This window comes from Ictalurus punctatus, chromosome 1 (genome assembly GCF_001660625.3).
Source record: "Ictalurus punctatus breed USDA103 chromosome 1, Coco_2.0, whole genome shotgun sequence".
Classification (NCBI taxonomy): Eukaryota; Metazoa; Chordata; class Actinopteri; order Siluriformes; family Ictaluridae; genus Ictalurus; species Ictalurus punctatus.
The window spans coordinates 18,476,304-18,488,355 of record NC_030416.2 but is presented as its reverse complement, the minus strand read 5'-3'; the positions used below and the strand labels follow the sequence as shown (position 1 = coordinate 18,488,355).

Genomic DNA, 12,052 nt, shown 5'->3' with positions numbered 1-12,052 from the left:
TTTTTGTTGTGGAGAACTGCTGGTGTTCTCATTATTATGATTATTATGATTATTATTATTATTCATAGAACCTGTTGTGATCCTACATGACTGCAGTCCTCCACACTGGAAAATGCTTTATTTTCAGACAGGACACTGTGACTACTTGATTAACTCATCAAGAACAATACAAAGAAAAAAGGGCTTGTGCAAAAGGTTAGGAAAAACGTTAACATAACTGTTTGAAATGTCTTGTAGCAAAGATGAAAGAAGAAATCAGCAGAATGTCAGAATACTCATACTTTTTTATTTGCATTAATTGTTATATGGACTAAAAAATGTATTGATTATGGAGCATTACATGTGCAGTATTATTATAAACTGTTTTTATTGTCTTATGGTAAACTTTACATAAATACATAGTACCTATTCAACAAATATACATGAAATATATTTTCATGAAGGAATTTGGTTTTCCCATATACATTCTAATTTAAATATAGGCAAATACCATCTAATTAGCACACAAATAGTGCACTATTAAAACAGTACAAAAATATATATATATATACAAAATGAAGAACAATTCAAATGTACATAACATAGAAGCATCTTATTTTAAACACATTACAAGTGAGAGTAAAAATATTGTAACATTCTTCATGTAAAACAAACAATTTAAAATTGATGGTTTCGTGCATGAGAATAAAAAAAGGCCATAGAAAACCATCCAGTTAAAGACTTTTGTAAATCATATGTGATTCCAGTCATTTTGTTTAGGCAGCATCACTTTTTGATCTCCAGGATTTGTAGCTCAGATATGAATTTGCTGCATAACAAAGCACAACTAAGAAGGCAAATACCTGAAAAGAAGAGAACATTGTTTAGAAATCAATATGGGTCAGATGTACTGGAAGGAAGTTGTTTAAGCAACTGTTATCTTGCAGGGTACAGTGTTTGTGGGAACAGACAGTCCCCAGGAGATCAATGTTCTCATGTTATACCGTCAATACGGGGACACTGAGTCCATGTCTATTATTGCTTCTTGTGTCTATAAAATGATTAAAAGAAAAAGGATAGGTGTTTACAGTACATTTGACATTTCGTTGAAGTGTTGTAACGGAACTCATTCCAAACTAATCAAGCTCTCAAGAGGAAATGATACTTCTCTTCCTCTTACCGTGGAAGCAACCCAGCTGATGTAGTAATAGCGCCCCCTAATGGCCTGTGGCACCGATGTAGCATTAATCACTGCGGCTGTCATGTACAGAATAGTGGCACTGCTATTGAAACACAGTCCCTGTGAAAAGTGGTGGGTTAAAAGCTTAATTTCATATTATATTGAAAATGCTACATATTTTCCTAGGCTGATGCAATCACTCAACATTGCTAAAAGATAGTATGAGATTGTACAAGACCTTTTTGTTGGCATGTAGCTTCATTATTTAAGTTTAATCCACTCACCAGAGTTGACCAGGGGACATGGGGGATCTTTGTGTGAGCAGTGGTCAGGTGCAGTATAAGAAGGCAGAGAGTCAGCACCCAGCAAATCACCGACACAAACATCACCCAGCCCAGTGCTGGCACCCGCAAATACTCAGTCCCACCTAGAAGAGTCCACACAAGCAGTCCACAAACCTGACAACAAAATGAAAACAAACTTCGGGTCTATAAATATGACAAGACCTTGGCTGCATAACATATAACACTTCAAATGTGGCACTTGAACAGATGCAGACATACACCAAATATGAGACTAATTCTTGGAGAAATGAACAGCATGAAGAAAAATGGCACCAAATAAAAGACCCAGAGCAGTGCATGTACAGATGTAGTTTTTACTGCTGTAAGGGATAGGGTATATACTCTCTGTGTTTCCCTGAGCACTCCCAATACTTCCTGTTAGAAGTAACAAAGAATTTTTCACTGAAGGCTTGGTGTCACAGGAAAAGTGGTTTTGCACTCAGCAGATAGGCCTAACCGAAGATTAAACACTGCCTGAATGCTTGGATGTGATTCAGGATGGATTGTGGAAGGAAAACGAACAATAAGGGCGAGAGGAAGAGTCGGTTGACTAAACTGTTTTGGTTTGTCCACTTCCTCTCCTCAGTGGAATCTACATGTGTGGCTTGTTTTTCGTGTCAGAATTCTTTAGGCACAAGCTGAATGGTGTTAGTTTGGTTGTAAAGTGCTTATGTACATTTTGAATCCACAGATTTAATATTAAACTGAACATACAGAATGACTTATCCACGATTTCTGTCCGTTTCATTTGCTAGATGAAAACAAGGTCATAGAGGAAAACTGTTAAAATGGATTTCAATTTCTAAGGATTAATGCATGAATTAATTTGATGTGTATTTTTACTGTACTAATTATTGTATGGCCATCATAAAGATGTGAATAAGCAAATTCTGCATCATGTAACAGTTACAGTAGCCACATATACCATCTCCATATTTACACAGCCTATTAATACCACTTTAATCTGTTTACATGCTTGTTGAAAACTTTTATAAATGCTAACTTTAATGGCGAATAATGTCATCAAATCTACTTACTACTTCTCCAAACATAAGCATTCCTGGAGGAGAGCACATAAACTTGTTGTCATAAGCCAGAGTAGAGTGTGAGAGGCCCAAATCCTCCAGTGTGGGACTTCTACTGCTCCTGTTCACTGTTCTCACTGCTGTGGACTCCGGGTCTTCTTCCATCCTAACAGAGTGATTCTGACTGAGCAAGGCCTGCTATTAAACTAGCCATCTCAGTGAGGTGCAGGAACAGCGCCCCCTGACTCACACCTAATGGTAATGAAGGAAACGCCAATTTCACCGACTCGAGAGCAAAAAGACAATCGTTTCCTATCTAGTACACTAGAAGCTATCAGAAACAAAAGAAACACGTGTTAATGCAGATTAATATAAATAAAACATCGTAGTTGTGATGAAATATCCTGCCACATTTAAAATAAACTACGCTGTTCGTCGAAAGTCCACCCTCTCGTCTTCTTAAACTTGTAATACATTACATTCACCACAAGGGGGCAGCAAAGCCACAGCACAGATCCTCGCCACCATCATCTCTACAGGACTGTGACAAAACACTAGCGGACTAAACGCGAGACAACAGCACATAGAATAATCTGAAGTGTTTGTTTTGTTGTACATCCATTTATCAAAAGGTCATCACAGAGGAACAATTACTTGAACATAATAATAATAATAATAATAATAATAATAATAATAATAATAATAATAATAATACTATGTATATTTAACAAAAAATCATATATAAATATAAACATAATTATTATTATGTGAATTTAATAATATAATAACTGAGATAATTCACTTGCCATTGTTCCTTAAAACATCTTGGTTTTGTCCAACTGGATGAAAGAGACCTTCATTTGGTTCAACTTTCAAAATGGCAATTAAGGAAATGGCTACTGGCTTTCATAAAAATGAAGCAGGCACTACAGTGAGACAGGATTAGGTTTGAGCTATAAATCAGATAGAGGTAGCTCCAATTTGAAACAAGAATATTTACATATTATAATCTGATTTCAGTTATATAAAGACATAGCAGTTAAAACTGTAGTATAATTCATACAGTAGCATTGTGGTTTTTCTAGTTTTTTTTGTATTAGTATGATGTAATATGCACATCAATGGCATAACATTGATGACAAAGCTGTAGGAATCATTTCAATGTTTAAAATGTTCATTATTAAAACCTAAATTGTATTTTATGTAGGCTATATCATATTTTACTACTTGCTATATCAGGAATATATTTAGAAATTTGTGTTTTTAGCCATTTTGCTTTATATTTTGTCTACGGGTGTGCCTATAAGATCATATAATTGAATGCTGATGCTTCCTTTTTATTTTCCACCTACAGGCTAACATGGAAGCCATCTTTCTCTGTTCTATTCTTTACATACTGTGTTTCACTTTGTGCCTGTAATCATTTATTTATGAATAAACAAACAAAAGGAAAAACGATATAAATTCAACTTGCTATGTTGACTAGCTCTACACGGTCATTACATCATAATATATAACAAAAGTGTCAGGGTATACAATTACAATGAGATACAATTTTCTTTGATATCAGATACCATTAAAAGCAAGTTAAATATCCAGCTTTAGTTTGCAAATTAAACTGCAGAAAAGAAGCTCAACAGTAATTTAATGTCTGAAATTGGAATTATGTATAAAAATACATGACTACTGTCATAATCATATCAAAATTATAATAAAGATTTTTTTTAAATGGTAGGAATCATTAGAAATGTGCTCTTATAAATGTTAGTAGAAAGTCTTATAACTCAGTGAAAGCTAACCACTGTTAAAATGATTACACTGTTATCTGTGTGGTAGGTCTCATTGTTTCTTCAACTCACCTCAGTTCTGCTACTTGGTACTAAATATAACCAATGGAAAAACATGAGTGCTCCAGAATAAGATGTTCATATCTCAGAGCCTTTATTGGCTGTGCTGATCCTGCTGCTGCCCACTGTTTATTATTAGCAGCTCACAGTGGTGGCCATGTACTCATTTGCAGAGCATCACGGCATAGAATGTAATTAAGTCATCTGTTGTGGGCACATGCTGTGCCAAAAAAAAATCGAGGGGCACTGTCTAATAACAAACTGTTTTATATAAAGTATACATGAAACATACATATAAATGCAATAGACAGACATCACCCGATTTACACTTACTGATGTTCTGTCTATAAATATGGTATTGATTTTTCAGTTTTTGTCTTTTTATAATTTACAGAATATTTGGTCATTTATACAAAATATTGTAATGGTCATAAATCAAAGCAAGCATCTAGTGGGTTAATCATAATTAGCCTGCCCTAAGGTCATAGGTTCAATGTCATATACTACTTTCTGTCTGAAATTTTATTCTATCTTATGGCAAAGTAATGATATACAGCTATTTGGGACATTGTTACTTGTCCCTGAATACAGCATCACACTATAAATGTCTCTATAAATAGAGATTAATTTTGTATTTAAAATAAAAACTGATTGGATCTATATTATACAAAATATGTAAAATAATTATAGCATGCAATTAATGTAATTTTTTTATTATTTATTTATTTATTTATTTATTTTTAACATATAATTAAATAAAATAACGCCTTAAAAACAATGTAGACTACATTAAGTAACATTTTACATAATCATGTAAGACATATTATTTGTCTAATAACTAAGTTAAAGTTAAAGTTCAGTGTATGTACAACTGGAGGTGAGATTTGATTCTCCTCAAGCTGTTCAGAATGGACTGAATCCTCATTATATTAGAGCTGGTATTATTGCACACTCAAGGGAGGCAATATAAACTACCCTCCTTGAGCTAATACTAAGATTATAGAGAAGACAGTCAGTGGATTTGCACTGAGTTTCAGGAGTACCTGCAGACTTTACCAGAGGATTAGTTTATATTCCTTCATATTTTACTGTACTCAATATGAAGTCCCGCTGTGGAAATTGTGCCGCCTTTTCTCTGTAATCATGGACCTGGTCCATAGCCTTCCTGTATTTAAAAGCTCTTTTGTACTTGAATGATCTTAAAGCCAGCTGGGTCTCACCTGGATGGAATTTCCCAGATGTACTTGAACAGACTTTCCACTGATTAAGATTTATTGCTTGAGTAACTTAAAAGTTATCCAACTGAGACATTTGGGACATAAGATGCAACAATATGTCAAATGTGTGGCCTTTTTATTTATTTATTTTTTATAGCTGTTATACAGATATTTGTAATATTTATTGATATTTTAAATATAGTTTTATTATAATAGGCACCTATTCCTTTGGTGCTCACTTTTACTATAATTTACATCATTTACTAGAAGAAATCAAGTTATACTAAACTTCTTCAAGATGATGCAGAAACTGTTTCTCTTTTTTTACTTCACTCCACTAATTTTCTATTGCCGTTATCAAAGACGTGAATAAATAATCTGTCAAAAAACATGTAACATGTCATACATATAAAGATGTACATATATTTCACAGCCAGTGACTTTATATTTTTGTTACCCATGACTCTGTATGCATCAATTCAATGTCTGTTTATTTGAGCTCCTGCACAAGATCAACAGTGCTATTATGAAAACCAGACTGGTGGATTGTTTCGTTAAGCACGTTAGCACCATTAAAAATGAAGGATTTCCCTTTTCTAACGAATATAACATTAATGATGTTTCTGTTTGGATTAATTGTTGTTGTGACAGCAGTGAAGTGAGAAATAACGCATGGGATTAATGTTATACTTTAAGAATTTTGTATATCCATTGGTTTTACCTCGTACACCTTCAGAGGCACTGTTATTGAAGGATGTTTGCTTGAAATGTCTGAAATTTGTACTGTGACTTTACATATAGTAAAATATTGTATATATATTTTACACACACACCTATCTACAGTGCCCTCCACTAATATTGGCACCCTTGGTAATTAAGAGCAAAGAAGGCTGTGAAAAAGTGTCTTTATTTTTTAACCTTTTGATATTTTGTTCAAAGAATTCACAAAAATACTCTGCTCTCATGGATACCAAACAATTGCAAACAAAACACAGGTTTATAAAAAAAAAATCTTTGTTAAATATAGGTGGACAACAATTATCAGCACCTCATGAATTCATATGAGGAAAATATATCTGAAGTATATTCCCATTGATATATACATTTTTTAGTACACCTGGGTGACTAGGAACAGGAAATTCTTCAAACATGACTTCCTGTTTCACAGGGGTATAAATATGAGGTACCACATAGGCCAGATTATCTTTGTCATTCATAACAATGGGTAAGACCCAGGAATATAGCTGTGATGTGCAGCAAAAGGTTGTTGAGCTTCACAAAATAGGAAGTGTCTATAAGAAAATAGCACAAGCATTGAAAATGCCCATTTCCACCATCAGGGCAATAATTAAGAAGTTCCAGTCAACTAGAAATGTAATGAATCAACCTGGAATTGGATGTGTGTCTATATTGTCTCAACGCACTGTGAAGAGGATGGTCCGAGTAGCCAAAAAATCTCCAAGGATCACAGCTGGAGAACTGCAGAAGTTAGTTGCATCTTGGAGTCAGAAAGTCTCAAAAATTACAATCCGACATCACCTACATCACCACAAGTTGTTTGGAAGGGTTTCAAGAAAAAAGCCTCTACTCTCATCTAAAAACAAACTCAAGCATCTTCAGTTTGCCAGACACTACTGGAACTGCAAATGGGATCGGGTTCTACGGTCAGATGAAAACAAAATAGAGTTTTTTGGTAATAAACACCAGAGGTGGTTATGACTCACACAGAGAGGTAGCCATATGGAAAAGTACCTCATGCCCACGGTTAAATATGGTGGTAGTTCTTTAATGTTTTGGGGCTGTTTTTCTGTCAGAGGACCTGGACATTTTGTTAGGATATATGGGATCGTGGACTCTATCAAATATCAACAGAACCTGACTGCCTCTGCCAGAAATCTTAAAATGGGCCGTGGTTGGATCTTCCAGTGGGACAATGATCCAAAACATACAGCAAAATCAACACAAAAATGGTTTACTGACCACAAAATCAAGGTCCTGCCATGACCATCCCAGTCCCCTGACTTGAAACCCATAGAAAACCTGTGGGGTGAACTGAAGTGGAGAGTCCACCAGCATGGACCTCAAAATATGAAGGATCTAGAGAGATTCTGTATGGAGGAGCGGTCTCAGATCCCTTGTCATGTGTTCGCCAACCTCATCAGGCATTATAGGAGAAGCCTCAGAGCTGTTATCTTGGCAAAGTGAGGTACCACAAAGTACTGACTAAAAGGGTGCCAATAATTGTTGCACACCTAAATGTAAAAAATATAATTTTTTTTTGGATAAACCTGTGTTTTGTTTGCAATTGTTTGGTATCCATGAGAGCAGAGTATTTTTGTGATTTTTTAAAAACAGGTTAAAAAATAAAGACAATTTTTCACAGACTTCCTTGGTTATATTTACCAAGGGTGCCAATATTAGTGGAGGGCACTGTATTTATATAGATGTGTGTTTAGGTAAAAGTTTTGCTGACTGAGTCATGGATGGTTTGATCACGTTCTCATCTATGACTCGGAATGCTCTCCTTTATACATTTCAGCCATGAAAATGGTAATCATGGCACAACACAATCTTTAGAGCATAATTGAAAAGGAAATGAAACCAGCCAAATTATCTTTTCGTTATCGTCAAAGGCGGATGTTTCATGGTCTCTGGAGCATGTGGGGTAGGGATTGCGGGGTGAGTCCACATTAAGACTCCCTTATCCCTGATGAGTCTCTCACTCGCTCTCTGACTTTTATTTCCTCTGCTCTTCGTCCAGACTCCGGCAGCCTGGTAAGCCTTTATGAAAAGCATTGAAAGGGTGAAAGAAGAGCAAACACCAGGGGGATTAATTATTTCGGTGTCTAGGAACAAGTTGGATTTTCCAAACCATTCTGAGACACAGTCAAATCCTCTCACCTTTGAATGAGAGAAACATACACACACACATTTCAATCAGGTTCAACAAAGGAGCAGAGGGCTTTGGGAAAATAGTTTTGGAAACTGGTGTCTCATCTAATGCTCTATTAACTTCAGCAAATGTCATTGTTTATGTGAGAAGCAAATATCAGAAAAAATATATATTCTGAACACCAACTGCCCATACCTGATCATAACAGATCAAAATGAAATCAAAACTGCTTCAAATGCACACAAATGCAACTAAATTTGAACCGCAGCACTTATTGCTGGGATAAAATTCTGACGTTCCACAAATAACTACAATACACCCATGGAACAAAATCAGTACAAAAACAACAGGAAAATAATAGGGCAGACTTAGGATTGACAAAGTTGTGAGAAAACCATGAAACAGTACAGTCTTGTGTGAGTATTTCACCATAGCTCAATCCATCTGCTGCAGAGAGTCAATGAGCCTATGAATGTACAGCTGTGTAATATTGTGATTCCGAGCATCACAATCATACCTAAGAGGTCATCCGAAATTTTGCAAATGCAGAACCTGAACCTCTACATTCTTCCAGGGGCTGTTGCTGTAGTGTCAGATACATAAGCCTCAGACAGAGAATGATGATTATAGCACGCATCATCTAGTCTCAGTGGAGTAATATATTGGTGTGAATCCTAACCCAGACCATTACACTAGTTCCTCCCCGGGGGCCTGAAACAAGTCATCAGTGTTTCTATATCCCCTCCCCCTCACACTGACTCTTCCAGTTTAACTGGAAAAAGATATAGTGCCACTTATTTATGAAGAGAACCTGATGCTTCTGCAAACAGAAATGTCATGGACAGGGTCTGGTTTAATCCATAATGTCTAACTACACTGGAATGTGACCCATGCCAGTAAACTTTTTCTTTATAGATTACAGAGGAAACTTGATGTGGCATTTTCTTGTTGTGATCTAAGATCTGGTGGTGTTATTCTACCTGTATGGTCTACCATTAAAAAAGTGCCTGTGACTGTGACAAATGACTGTTTTCATTTGACAGCTTAGTATAAAAAGATATAGTTTATATAGTTATTGCATAGTTATATAGTTATTAGAATATAGTCCAGGTTTGAATTTCCTTTACTTATAGAATATTAATCTAGTTGTACATAAAGACCAGGATTAAGTCTTAGATTAAAGACATAATGGATTAATGACTGAATGAAAATGTAATCTATTCAAATGTATATTAAGATAGTAGAACAGAGCATGATAGAATAATATATGTACAGTAATGTAAGCACTCCACATTTCGCCAGAAGCTAGATATAACCCAATGGGCCACACACATACATGTGTACAATGTGTGTGCGCAGTGACTGGAGCATTCATGCTGTTCCTCTGTGAGTGTGACGGCCCACTATGGGAGGCCATTTCTCAAAGCTAATGTATGTCACAAACCTCAGCATGAGCAACACAGCCTTGGGGAAACCGTGCCATTCATCTGCTACATACCCCACTGACAATGAGAGCCAATCAAGCTGCCAAAGAACCACCATACCATGCAACATCACAGAGCTTCTATATATCTACATCTATCTATATATACATATGAATGTGTGTGTGTGTGTGTGTGGGGGGGGGGGGGGGGGGGGTTAAACTGATTAGATTGAGTTTATGAATCTTAATGAGAATTTTATTAAACCATGAAGCGCAGGTGCAAATATGTAGATATCCATTTCAACCTCAGATGGACATTAAAGAACAGTAGTTTTATATTAGACAAAGAATATATATTACTCTGAAAATTATATGTGTAGGCAAAAGAAATGGAATGTTTGATTTAAAACCAACTATGTGCATGCTTCCAAAACTACGGCCCCACTAGGTATAATATGATCTTATAAATTGGACAACAAATCCATAAATAAAGAGATGACAGTTTATTTCTATTAATATCGGTTAACACTTATGTGTTTATTGTCTTATATGTGATTGGAGGCAGTGACTGTCACATGCGTATTGTGTGTCAGAGCTACCCTCCGGCCTGCTGTGAATTCAGAGCTCACATCTGTTCTCCTAAATGCATCTCTGCTGCCAGAACACAACACAACACAACACAACACAACACAACACATACACATACACACACACACTTTGCCCTCATCTGCAGTGAGTTGTCAGCTAAGCCAGATGTCGCCTCATAATTGGCTGATGTGGGCACCCACAAAGGCAAACACATTATTACACACTCTCGTTCTCCTCCTAACACACACACACACACACACACACACACACACACACACACACACACACACACACACACACACAAACAAACAACCTCAGCAAAACATCTCTACACCCCACCCCATATCCCAGCATGCCTTATTCCTCCCCCACAACTTACACCATCCCTCTAACATAACCTCTCAGCCAATTATTTAGAGATATTCATTCACCTTTCATAAAGGTTAGAAATGTGTAAATGAATTACAAAGTACAAAATACACACAACTTATCCACCAAACAAAGCACATATGAAGGAGCAGCATTGGCGGTGACTGCAGTACATAGTGGTTAAGAAGCAAGCAGGGAAGGTTGGGTTTGTGACCGCATTGGTGGATTACTCCCTGACATAGCTGATATGTCAGAGCATATCTAATCAGCATTCCTGAAACCAAGCCAGGCTCAGAGAATAGATCCCAGTGTTAGTGCGTTGGCCCCCTGGTGTGCTACCTGTCAAAGCCAATATTTCCCCTCCAGCTGCCCACAACAACATCACCCTTCTCACTCACAATATATTGTGTTTAATATTGCCATTCCCACATTCAGAAATGGAAGCAGATATGTAAGCATATTCACTGACTGTGTTTACACCAATGAGCAAGACTACCTACCATTTCAGTCATGGTGTTGTAACAGAAAATTATTCATTTGTTATTAATGTCAACAAGGCTGAAGACCTGGGATTTGGGTAAAGGTTGTAGTCTATTGTGTACTTAATGAAAACATACGGATGGTATGCATGAATCTGAAACATATGGTCGACTACTGCCCCTGTTAATGCCACCCGCTACTAAAAAGGGCTGTGAGTTCCTGGGAGTAGTGGCTATGTTTCATGTTGTTTTGGCAGAAGATTTCTATCACTTGCTTGGGATATACTCCCTCCATGTTATGCAGTGAAAAAATAATTTGCATTTTTTTTTCCATGAGTGTGAAGTATCAAAGGCGGGCCCCTGCTGAGCGGCGAATAGACAGAGCTGGCAGAGGCATGAATTTTTCAGCAGCTATCGCCCTCCCTTTCTCTCCCTTTCTCTCTTTTCCTGTCGGTTCAGTCGATACGCTGCCTGGACGAGAGGCTGCGGCTGCATGAGAAGTAGCCGAGCTGCATCTCCACAGTTCCACCAGCCTCACAAATTGGCACATGATTTTGAAAATTATAAATACATTTTGTGAGCATTTGTCTGTTTCTCATAGTGATTATCCTTGGCAGCAGATGCTCCATATCCAGTAATCTCTTACATTTCTTTGTCAAACATTGCCACTAGAGAAACTTGTGGTGTTTATGTTTTGTACTTAATGAC

General features: G+C 36.6%; 1 protein-coding gene across 2 annotated transcripts; it reads right to left on the bottom strand.

Moving 5' to 3' along the window:
• Positions 1-264: 264 nt before the first annotated feature.
• cmtm8b (CKLF-like MARVEL transmembrane domain containing 8b) lies at positions 265-2,963 on the bottom strand. 2 transcript variants are annotated; one of them, XM_017474192.3, is made up of 4 exons: positions 2,541-2,963; positions 1,444-1,617; positions 1,160-1,279; positions 265-842 (listed from the first exon to the last, which is right to left on the bottom strand). In XM_017474192.3, exons 1-4 carry the CDS (start codon positions 2,691-2,693, stop codon positions 756-758), a joined length of 534 nt encoding a protein of 177 aa, XP_017329681.1. In that variant the 5' UTR covers positions 2,694-2,963; the 3' UTR covers positions 265-755. The 2 variants fall into 2 exon arrangements, with proteins under 2 accessions (XP_017329681.1, XP_017329692.1); XM_017474203.3 differs by having other exon boundaries at positions 1,444-1,639; positions 2,541-2,747.
• Positions 2,964-12,052: the final 9,089 nt, after the last annotated feature.